Source organism: Ascaphus truei, chromosome 2 (assembly GCF_040206685.1).
Source record: "Ascaphus truei isolate aAscTru1 chromosome 2, aAscTru1.hap1, whole genome shotgun sequence".
In the NCBI taxonomy this organism is placed as follows: domain Eukaryota; kingdom Metazoa; phylum Chordata; class Amphibia; order Anura; family Ascaphidae; genus Ascaphus; species Ascaphus truei.
In genome coordinates this window covers 69,330,512-69,343,118 of record NC_134484.1, presented here as the reverse complement: position 1 = coordinate 69,343,118, position 12,607 = coordinate 69,330,512, and the positions used below count along the sequence as shown (strand labels likewise).

Below are 12,607 nucleotides of genomic sequence, written 5' to 3'. Positions count from 1 at the left end.
CTCCTGGCTACTTCAAACTCAGTGCCAGTCAGTGTCTTTACTCAGTGAGAAACTCCTCCCTGTAATTGTAATATTACAATATGTAATTAAATAACCATCAATTTAATCTAAAACTGCAGGGTACGTAGCTTTCCCGAAACATGACTAATAGTGATCGCTTAGTTTCAAACCAGTGGTGTTGGAAGAAATCAATAGGAAGCTTAGTGGGAATGTCTGCATGTGGGAGGGAGAATAGAATATGGCAAATAAAAAGGGGTTGCAGGAATAATTTGGGGAAAATCTTGTGTTGGTCAAATAGATAAGAATTATATAGGTTGACAGTGGCACAGCAATCTGTCTTATTGGATAATAGAATAATAAATCCCTTATTATGAATTGTACATAAATAGAAAATGCTAAAAACAACTATTTTGACAAATGAGAGGAGTTGAAGGTTCATCATATACAACCCTAGCAGCTGGCTTAGCCAGTCAATGGTACGAATACGATACCTCGGGTGCGTTATACATACCAGGACACTAATCTGTTATCCTAGTCAACAAGCACAACACTATTACAGAATAACTAGACAAGCTTGATTCAACGTTCAGTTCTAGTTTAGTTAAGAAAACTTCTAAAGAAGCTGGGTTACTCCAAAAACCCTTCCCTGCCAGAGAAGTTGTTGCAGGTCCCTCTGGCAGCGATCTGGGGAAGTCCTCCAGTGAATGAGGCCTTGTAACATACCATGGGCTGCTTCACCAATAAAAGGTGACAAAGCTACTGTAATGACGTTTAGAGAAGATGAGCATATTTAAGTAAGTAGTGGTGACCATTCTGAAATTACAGTAAAATAATGTAATGTAATTTCAGAATATAAAATAATTATAATTTATAATTATAAATATAAAATAATGTAATTAAAATAATGTAATTACATGACATTATTTTATATTTATAAGTATAAATTATAACTTATATTCTGAAATTACATTATTTTAATTACATTACATTAATTATTTTATATTTGTTGCAATTACTAGTTTAAAAAGATAGACATGTACAGTGGATTGCAGAAGTATTCGCCCCCTCCAAATTGATCAGCTTTTGACAGCACCTGAGCATGCTCCACAACGCTTTCAAATTAGACTTTACATGTAGAATCTATAAAGACAATTCCAAGTGCTAAAGTTAGAAAATGCTTATAGCATATAAAGAAGATTTACAGAGAAAAACAGATTAATCTCAATTGCATAAGTATTCAACCCCTATGCTACTGCAGACCGTAATCATTTTCTGTGCAAATTAATTGTTTGAAAGGTCACACAATTAGTGAAATGGTTTCAGCCTGTGTGTAATCAAAGTGGTTTAACTTGTAGGTAATATCCCTGGGATATATAAAGACTTTCAAGCTGCAACTCGCATAGTGATCCAATAAAGCAACCATGAAGACCAAGTAGCCTTCGAAACAAGTCAGGGATAAAAAGTGGTTAGAGGCGCACATTGTAGAAGAAGGGTACAAGAAAGTTTCAAAAGGCGCTATAAGAGATGGGTGCAGAGGTATGCAAAATGGAGACCGTTTTTAGGGTGAAATTAATATAAGGCTTTATTGCCTGTTCCTTTAAATAACACAGCAAACAAAAATATACATACAACAACAAACAGCTATCCCTGTGTAAGGGCCAACTCACTCCCCAGTCCCTATCTGTAAGACTGGGGGGGAAAGCCCCTTACCAGTATACCACCCCCAAAGTCTCAGCGGTACCTTAAAGCAGGTGGCCCTTCTAGTCAGGGGTGTCCAGGTGTCTTGGTGTGTTGGAGGATCCAGCCTCTGGCAGGTTCCTGGGTCCAGGAAAAGAGGTCTGGTCCCCTTCTGTCTTGTTTTCAATGCCCAGTCCTTCAGTGCACTCAAGACCTCTTTCCTCTTGTCAGCACCCTTGTGTACTGAGGAAAATCTCTCTCCTGTTTCTCACATCAGGCATTTCTCGAGTCCTAATCAGCCAGGTGAAATCTGGTTGATAGCCTGTGTGCAATTAACCAGCACGCTGCTGGATTTAGAGCCAGATTCTCTCACAGTGATAAGTCCCTGTTACAGGCGCCAATTATCTCGCTCAGCACAGTGAAGTCCATCATTCAGTGGAAGATGCATCATACTACCCAGATCAGTTTGCCCTCTCAAACTGAGCAGCCAGGCAAGCAGGAAACTGGTTTGGGGATATCACTCTGAAGCCAACAATGACCTTGAGAGATCTGCAAAGTTCTGTGTCTTAGATGGGAGTCGGTATTCACAGATCAATAATAAGCCAGTCCATACACAAAGCTGGCCTGTATGGGCAGGTAGCAAGGAAGACGCCATTACTCAAAAATACTCATCTTAAATCATGTATGGAGTTTGCAAAAAAGCATATAGATCATATTGCAGACATGTGGAAAAAGGTTTTGTGGTCAGACGAGACAATAATGTAACTTTTGGTCTAAATTCTGGCGCAAGCCCATCACTGCACATCACCCAGTAAACACCATCCCAACTATCAAGCATGGCACTGACAACATATTGTTATGGGGATGCTTCTCTTCTGCAGGGACTGGGAAGCTTGTCAGGATAGAGGGGAGAATGTATGGGGCAAACTACAGGCGAATTCTTGAGGAAAACCTGTTAGAGTCAGCCAAGTCTCTGAAACTGGGGAGGAAAATCATATTTAGCACGACAATGACTCGAAGCACAAAGTCGAAGCCACACTGGAGTGGTTGAATAAGAAAATTATGTTCTTGAGTGGCCCAATCAAAGTCATGACTTGAATTCAATCGAACACTTATGGCGAGACTTTAAGATTGCAGTCCATCGACGATTCCAACAAACTTATCAGAACTGGATCAAATTTCCCATGAAGAAAGGGCCAAAATGTCACCATCCTACTATCAAATCTAGTAAAGACCTATCCAAAAAGACTCATAGCAGTAATTTCTACATAAGGTGTTTTTATTAGTAAAATTCATTGTGTACATTTCCTTTTGCTGACATTTAACCTCCTCCTCATATAACAGTGTTTCATTTAAACACAACTGCTTTGTAGCTCTGATTAAAAAAAAAAAAAGTTTGTTTGAAAAACTGTGCATACATTATTTGTAATTCAACAACTTGTGACATTATCGGTAGGGGGTGAATACATCTGGAAACCTGTGCGTGCGTGTTTGTATCTTACCCGATAACTTCTAGTGCATCTCCTTTGCAGCTGTAGAAAATCTTACAATTTGGAGAAGATTTACAGAATAAAGGCAGGTTACCACTGAAAAGCTAGAAGCTGGACTCCCTCCCCGAGAGTTCAACACAGGAAAACACTAATAAAGTGCTTACTTTAAATTCATGGTTTCACAAAGCAAATGGAACCACTTACAAAACGGTTCATTTATTTCTTCACATTATAAGACGGGATGTGGTTGCATGACCACTTTCACAGACACCACTGCCAATGGAAATATAACCACTTATTTCAAATTATAACCTGTACAAGAAAACAAAATGACCTTATTACATACACCTTAACACAATGATTAAAAAAAACACCAAAATCACATTCACAATTTAACCCCACTTAGACATAGCTCTAAGTGGCGGGTTTCTCAAACGGTGGGGTGGGAGCTGCAGAACGGTGTGTCATAACTCTCCATCAAGGGTGCCGCGGCCCCAGGAAAAACACTCTGCTGGCTGTTCAGAGGGTGGAGCTTGGCTTTCTGTGGGGAGGGGGAAGGTGTGGTGTAAGTAAGAAAACGATGGGGGTCAATGTGTTGTGTATGATTAAGAAATTGGGATGAGTGTGCTGTGTGAGAAGGGAGATAAATGTGGAGTGTGTTGAGTAAAAGGGTGAGCATGATGTGTAAGTGTGAATATAGCGTGCAGCAAACAACTGTTATTTTAAAGTGGCACTTATATCAGATAGGTGAATACTTAATTAAGAAAGTAATATATCAGTGAAATTGAATACTGTACACGAGTAATATGTGCAAAAATGGAGTACGGCTGAGATTATTGTGAGGGCGAGGGCATGGCGTTGCACGCACCTCTCGCCCGGGCGACTGGTGAACTCAGCTTCCAGCGATTGGGGAGGCGTGGCGGACGCGTCACCAGGCTGGTTCGCCCTCATTGGCTGAACCACTCACGTGATGCGGCCGCCGCGCAAAAAGACAAAATAGTTTGTCTTTAAAAAAAAAAAACCTGCCGTGCGGTCGCTCTGCATCGCTAGTGCAGTCGCGCACGCACAATGGGTGGCCTCATAGGGAATCGGACTGTTCACATAGCGTGAGCGCTATCGCACGCAATATAATCTCTGCACAATGGTGAAGAATAAATAAACGATAACTGTTGATTGCAGCTAAGACCCTTTTGTGGATTGCTTTTTCCAAACCCGTTTTGCTGTGTTTTCGAGTTGTGGGGAGCGCAGGTGTATAGGACAAAATAGAAATACACACCATTGTTAGACATATTTGTACTATTGTGTGTTTTACTATTTCAATTTTTCCTATATACCTGCGCTCCCCACAACTTGAAAACACTGACTATAGTGTGTGTAAGATGAGGGTCGGCGTGTGCTTGTGAAAAAGAGGGCGAGAGTGTTCTGTGTGAGCGAGGAAGGGATGATTAAGGTCTGAAGAGCAGGGGTGAACCGAGATTTAAAAAAATAAAATAAAAAAATAAACATCCTTCAAGGGTGACCCTACTCCCAAAAAGTTGAGAGCCACTATTCTAACATCTTGTAGCCAATACACTTCACGACGTAGGAACATCTTACATCGATTGGCATAGAAAATATTAAATATCCGATAGATACAAGATGTTGCTACATCATGAGATTTTTGGGGGGTTAAATCATGAATGTGGTGGTGTGTTTTAGGTGAGGTGTAGCTAATTAAGTGATTTCATTTATTTTAGAAGTACCGATTTGAAATGAGTGCTTGCATTGCGTTTGACAACACTGTCTGTGAACGCCAAACCTAGCCCGGCGAGCGACCCCATCCGGTCTTTTCGTATGCAGAAATACATGTATATTTTTGTAGAAGTACTTTAATTTGCTTTATGAAACCATAAGCCAAGGTTGGTCAACTCAAGTCCTCAAGCCCCCCAGAACAGGTCAGGTTTTCAGGATAGCCCAGCTTCAGCACAGGTGGCTCAATCAGAGGCTCAGACATCGACTGATTGAGCCACCTGTGCTGAAGCAGGGATATCCTGAAACCTGACCTGTTGGGGGGGCTTGAAGACTGGAGTTTAGCACCCCTGCCATAAGCTACAAGTAAGCACTTTTCAGCGTTATCCTGTGTTGGAGCCTTTGCTGGTGGAGTCCGGATTCCATGTTTTCCGTGGTGCCCTGGCTTTCTTCCAATTTGGAGAAGATTTCTTCTGGTGCTAAAAGCTAAAATATGCATTTTCCTTATGGGATCAGGACCCACGTCTTCATGTTGAGAAATATTGATACATATCATTTTAGCCAATAACTTTCAGATTGTATGTATGTACATATGTGTACACACACACTGTATTGATTTAAAAATGAGGCCTGAAATGCCAAGACTTTTTTTTTTTAATATGTTAAACCTCACACCTAATGAGTATCTTTTTCAGAAATGCAAAAAAATAAAAAAAAATAGATGCCAAAAAAAGTAGTGTTACTACAATAGTAATGATGGAAATCAGAGTTAGCATAACATGACCCGCCTGGTGCTGGTTTTAAAAAGAATGTAGATATGATGAAACGGAGTAGAACTCAGTGTCAAATGAGAAATAGCTATTTGCAGAATCGTACCTACTATATTATACAGAAGGTAGAATCAGTCCTTAGAGATGGGCACAAATGGAACTCGGTGTGCTTTGCATATCAAGGTTAACTGATAAACGTATTCCAGAAATGGAAGTTTCCATTCTCACAGGTCGATTCATTTTCAAGTGACATATAAGCAGTCTCTCTCTCTCTTTCAATTCTGTATTGCTTTATCTCTGCTTTCCATCCTGCTAAAGAATGCATTTTCCCTCTCACTGATAAGAGATTAAATATACATCATGATATCATTTGCATGGTTGCCTGCCACTTGGGGAGTAAAATACAGCTTCCTTATCGAAGAGGATCTCTTTTGCTGACCAGATATTAAGGTAATACTGTACTAAGAAAAAAGTACAATGAAGAATAGCAACCCAAGAGACACTACTGATGTGCCTATTTTTTTTACATTGTACTTCTGTGCTTCATAATCTCCATGAATGTACAATCGGGCTGTGTCTATTCATGCAAAAGCAGAAGACACCAATATTAATGCATATTCTTTTAACCTGTGTTCGGTGTGTATTTCATGATCATGGGATGCTTGCTTTTGTGGACCTTATACTCGCCCTTAATCCAAAGTCCATTATAACATGCTGCATTAGCCTCACAATTGATTAATAGCATTCCTATTTTAGGTAAACCATAGTGGCTATTAAACTTGTCAACATGACCAGGTAAACCCCTACCACATGAAGATTAAAATATATGTACTCTTGTGCAATAGCCATTATTGTTTATAAACAGCTGATTGCAGTTCAGTAATCTGTATATCCCTTTAAATGTATAAAATTCCAGACTTCTAAAGCTGAGTCCATGCTCCCTGCTTGCTCGCTGAGGCTCAGGGAAAGCGGGTGCTTTCCCTGGCCTTGCGGTTGCTTACCGCACGCGCCGTCAGCGGGCGGGCGCGTCACTGGCCGGGGGCGGGCCAGTGACGTCACGGAGCTGGTTCGCCCTCATTGGGCGAACCGCTCACGTGACCGGCCTGTCGCGCCGGCAAGCGGGGGAATTTTAAATTCCCCTAAGACCTACGCTTCCGCAAGCGCGCGGAAGCGCAGGTGAGCCCTTACTAAAGCCGCTCTAATTGCGGCTGTAGGGGCTCAGTGCTGAGCGGGAGCGCACGTCAGCGCTTCCGCCAGCAATCAGTACACATGGCCGAGGCCTAAGTCTGTTAGTCTCTTTATACAGTGTCAAAGTCAAACAAATTTAATGTGGAAATCCAAACAAGCAGTTACTTTAAGAGTCTTTAATAAACCTAGATCTCTTCTAAAAGGACAAAAGAACACGGGTTCAATCATATTTTGTAGCCAGGAATGATTTTATTAGCTTATTCTCACTATTAGTATCGATCAAATACATATTCATAATTAAATACTTATTTAAGGAACAAGAAAAAGGTGGGATATTGGTGTTCAAAAAATAATTATTACTAGGCCTACCAGTTTCTTCTTTGCGTGTGTGTGTGTTTTAGTCTGTCAAATAAACATTTCTATTTTTTGACCCTGAGGAAGATCCCCCTGTGGGATCGAAACGTTGGAATTATGTGCTGTATTTAATACATTCATTTTCATTCACCTGCGTGCTGTCTCCTTTTTTGCTGCTATGCGGTAATGTATACTTATATATAATATATATACTTTGAACAAAATCACATTTTTTAATATAATTTATTATATATATATAAATATTTTTATATTAATATATATATAAATATTTTTATATTAAATTGTATTGAAAAATGTGATTTTGTTCAAAGTATACATATATATATATATATATATATATACATATATACACATATATATATATATATATATATACACACACACACACATATATATATATATATATATATATATATATATATATATATATATATATATATATACACACACACACACACATATATATATATATATATATATATATATGCACACACAAAGAATATCACATGTGAGCACACTCGCATGTCTAAGGCCTCGGTCCCGCTGCGCTCGTTGGCGCGGGCGGCGGGTCGCGAGTTCCCCACCAGCAGGGGAATCCTCGCGAGCCGGTCCCGGTCCCCCCTGGCTGCACAGCTGACTACACGCTGTAGCGCGTCAGCCGCTGGAGACACCAGAGAATGGTGTTTCCTAGCGTTGACGCGTGACGTGTGTGGCTGTGAGCCAATGGGGAGGGGAGGCTTCGGGAGGAGGAGAGGCTTCGGGGAGCGGGGAGGAGTGTGGAGTGAAAGCAGGTGAGTGCCTGTGTGTGTGTGTGTCTGAGTGCGTGAGTGCCTGTCTGTGTGTGTATGTGTGTGTGTGAGTGCCTGCCTCTGTCTGTGTGTGTGTGTGTGTGTGTGTGTGTGTGTGTGTGTATGAGTGCGTGAGTGCCTGCCTGTGTGTGCGCGCGTGTGTGTGTATGAGTGCGTGAGTGCCTGCCTGTGTGTGTGTGTGCGCGTGTGTGTGTGTGTATGAATGAGTGCCTGCGTGTGTGTGTTTAAACTTACCTTCCAGCTCCAGCCCGAGTCCGTGGAGGGAGGGGGGGAGAGTAGCGGGTCCCTCCGCTCAAGCCACGCCCCCCCTCCCTGTCAAACCGCCCACCTCCCGCCCACCTCCCGATCAAACCTCCCACATCCCGCTCCGGCTCCCGCTCCCTACAGACCGCAGATCGCGGTCTGTGTATGTCAGCGCACCGCCTGTCAGCAGCGCAGGTGCGCTGACTCTGGGAGCGGGGCCTTAGCCTTAGACAGGACTGCAACCCTGCCTTTCAACCATTATAACCAAGGATAATTTGCATGTCATTTCCCAGAATCCTTTGCTGCAGTGGTAGCACTGTATCCTTGGTGATATTCTTTATTGGCTATATGCTAATGGTGGAGGTTTTTTGTTGTCTTTTTCACCCAGTGTGTGTGTGTGTGTGTGTGTGTGTGTGTGTGTATATATATATATATATATATATATATATTAATATCACACACATATATATATATATGTATATATATATATATTAATATCACACACACACACACACACACACACACACACACACACACACACACACACACACACACACACACACACACACACACACACAGGTTGACAAATCACCAAAAAATCTACTCGCCACACACACACACACACACATTATATATATATATATAGTGTAATATTAATATATATATATTCATACTTTGAACAAAACTTTTCAATATATGCCAACAATCGAGCGAGAACAATTGAAATAGACAGCGAAACCAGGGGGTTACGATTTGTGTTTATGATGGAGTTGCAGGCATTCTGGCGCTGGCAGGGTTCAAATATAAACGATGTGACATCATGTATTTTTTTGCTTAATCATCAGTCATATAAAATACAAAAAAACAGAACTTGTACTGACCCTGTGTTGATAATACTGTAGTAACTGGTGCTCAAGTCCAGTACATTCACCATCAGGTATAATATACATACATTACAAACGTTTTGATTGGACCAGCACTCATAAAAATCAAAACTTGCTACCAAAAAATTCATTTATAACAAAAGTAAAATGTACAAAACAAAAAATCTATTTAATTAAAGCCAATATTTCACTAAAAGTCTAATAGGAAGTTTAAACATTAGAGGTTCTTAGTCATCAAACGGATCTCCAAAGTAACACTAGTGTTTCAGGGCTTCCATGCCTACCCCGACCTGTCTGTAATTAGTGTAATCATGTCCATAGATTCCCAGTCCGTGATTAATAAATTATATTCGGTTCCAGGCCTATGGAGGTGATTACACCAATCACAGACAGGTTAGGGTATACAAATCTCATGCCTGGTTGTCTTTTGTTAAGCCTGACGAAAGAGCAAGGAAGACCTGAAACTATTGCTTTGGAGACTATGTACAGCTGCAGCAGCCGTTATTCGAACACTTCACGCGGTGTATACCTCGGAATACCCACATCATGGCGCGTGATTTCTTCCAAATGTACCGCCTTAAGACGCGAGTGCAGAAAATAGCATTTTAGTGTTCTGGTTTTTAAACACCTGAAAATGACACAGTAGCACAGTACTGTACACATTACAATTCATTTATTTCATTGCATTTAATTGCACACAATCCATAAAATCCATGAAATTCAAACAAAGCAACCGCGATAAACACGTGTGCCTGGGGCGATTGGCCGTGTTAATGCTGCATGATGTACAGCAGCGCACACGAAAACGGCGCCGTGATTTGTTCGAATAACGGCCACTGCATCTTTACCTCTTGTTTTTGAACTTGCTATTAGACTTTGTGAAGTTATTTGCATTGATTAAAATAGATTTTTGTAAATTAACTTTTTTTTTGTAATAAAAGTATATGGTGTGTTACCTTTTCTGAAGATTGTCCAAATCTTCACTTAGTATGAAAGGGTTCTTGGTCAAAAATGCTCCCAGCTGACCATCTTCTAACCCCACATCCTTCAGGAACAGGAGGATTTTGCTCACATCTTTTTCAAAATCTAGTTTCAATAGGAAAGTTGCCACATTGGGGCGCTTTTCAATCTTGGACAAATCAACACCTTTGGAAAAATAAATCTATTTTATTTCTACACAATACTGGAAATATGCATACCTCGAGGTTTATAAACTAATTTCCATTTTTGGGGGCAATCTCAGTTGTCATTTCTAAACGTAATATGGCAATGGTCAGCAGTAGTTGTCCATGTATTTTACCAGTTCACTTAGTGCTATAGTAACTATTTCAAGACTCCATGACATTATACACGAGCAGTAAGGCTTAAATATGCAATCCCTCAAAAAACAAGGTTTGAGAAACATGAAGGCGATGAAATCTCATCTAAAATCATATGTTATTTTAATCTGTAGATAACAAAACTACAGAAGTGGCACCCATTTCATACCATTCCCACAAACGTAAAAAAAAAAAAAAATAGCTTTAAAAGGTTGTAGCAACAATAAAATAAAAATGGCTACACTACTTGGTTTTAACCCCTTGGTTGCAGCAACGCAATACATTTCATGCTCCTCGGGCAGTAGAGAAAGAAAATCTGCAGACTAAACATAAATCATTACACGACTAGCCTCAGTCTATCTGTTACATGATTTGTGATGATCATTAAAGCTGCAGTTCAGTCTATATCCTGCATGTGTGTTTTTTTTAATAAATCAGTTCTGTAGTAAGAAAAAATACTTTTAGCATTTTCGGTTTTTAAAAAAACAACTTTGAAAGACCAATTTTCTTGTATTCTATTTTAACAAGCATTTGCTTAGGCGCTGCCCCTTCATGGCCTGTCACAAACCCAGGCACACCCCTTTGTCAGCACTGCCCTCCCTCTCTCTAAACGTGCACTAGCATCTGGTCACATGATCTTCCTCATACAGTAGTACATTCAAGGAAGCTGGAGAAAAGGGATCAGCCATGCATAGCAGCTCGGATAGGCGATTTCAAACTTATTACAGTGTTTATTCCATTCATTGCACGTGTATATAATGTAAAAATTGTAATAATTCCATTTATAGCAAACGTGTATATGTGAATATTATTTAGATGTATATGTATGTTACTGAAATGTGGAGTGAGTGTGTAGGTAAATACACACAATACACTTCCACTGCATATATATATATATATATATATATATATATATATATATATATATATATATATATATATATTATATATATTATATATTATATATGTATGTATATGTGAAGTTATGTGAGTAAAAAAGTGACAAAAACCCTCCATAGCAAGGCAAATAGCAAATGGAAATATTACTGTATGCTCATTTGTATGTATATATATATTTATATACACACACACTTCAAATACGGATAGTGATTCACGTAAATGATATATATATTCACTTTCTGGGAGTATAAGAGTGACTGTCCTGTTGTTCCTTTTTTTGTATCCATCATTGAATGGTATGCACCCTCTCTTTACGTTTATTTTATACTAGCTGAGAGACCCGGCGTTGCCCGGGATGTAATGTTCCCGCTCCTCTCTCTCTCCTCACCCCTCCCCCTCTCTCTGTTTGTCCCCCATTCACATCAATCCAGTTCCCCCCCTCCCTCCTTTACAGCTTCATGCAGTGTGTGTGCGTCAGTCATTGTGTGTGCGTCAGTCAGTCAGTGTGTGTGCGCGCGCGTCAGTGAGTCTGACGCAGAAACACAAACACACACACAGACTGACTGACGCACACACACACACAGTCAGTGTGTGCGTGTGTGTGTGCCTCAGTCAGTCAGTGTGTGCGTGCGGCAGTCAGTCAGTCATTCAGTAAGTGTGTGGGTGTGGGGGTGTGCGCGCGCGCGCGTCAGTAAGTGTGTGTGTGTCAGTCAGTGTGTGTGTGTGTGTTTGTTTGTGTCAGTGTGTGTGTGTGTGTGTCAGTGTGTGTGTGTGTGTGTGTGTGCAGCAGTCAGTGTGTGTGTGTGCAGCAGTCAGTGGGTGTGTGTGCAGCAGTCAGTGTGTGTGTGTGTGTGCGCGCGTCAGTCTGTGTATGTGTGCGTGTGGCTGTGAGGGGTTGTGTGCATGCGGCTGTGAGGGGTTGTGTGCGTGCGTCAGTATGTATGTGTGTGTGTCAGTCAGTGCGTCAATCAGTCAGTGTGTGTGTGTGTGTGTGCGTGCGTCAGTCAGTCAGTGTGTGTGTGCGTCAGTGTGTGTGCGTGCGTCAGTCAGGGTGTGTGCGTGCGTCAGTCAGGGTGTGTGCGTGCGGCTGTCAGGGTTTGTGTGCGTGCGCCAGTCAGGGTTTGTGTGCGTGCGCCAGTCAGGGTTTGTGTGCGTACGCCAGTCAGGGTGTGTGTGCGTGCGTCAGTCAGGGTGTGTGCGTGCGTCAGTCAGGGTCTGTGCGTG

The 12,607-nt window shown here is 41.0% G+C and overlaps 2 protein-coding genes across 4 annotated transcripts in view; one reads left to right on the top strand and one right to left on the bottom strand.

Moving 5' to 3' along the window:
• PTDSS1 (phosphatidylserine synthase 1) overlaps positions 1–12,607 on the top strand; it is a 114,877-nt gene that overhangs the window by 14,133 nt on the left and 88,137 nt on the right. The gene's annotated exons all lie outside the window — the stretch shown is intronic.
• Positions 1–12,607, bottom strand: part of MTERF3 (mitochondrial transcription termination factor 3) — a 76,719-nt gene that overhangs the window by 23,955 nt on the left and 40,157 nt on the right. For both annotated transcript variants that reach the window (XM_075582680.1, XM_075582681.1), the window contains one exon: positions 10,121–10,310. In XM_075582680.1, coding sequence (XP_075438795.1) covers positions 10,121–10,310 — 190 coding nt within the window. The remainder of the gene's footprint in view (positions 1–10,120; positions 10,311–12,607) is intronic.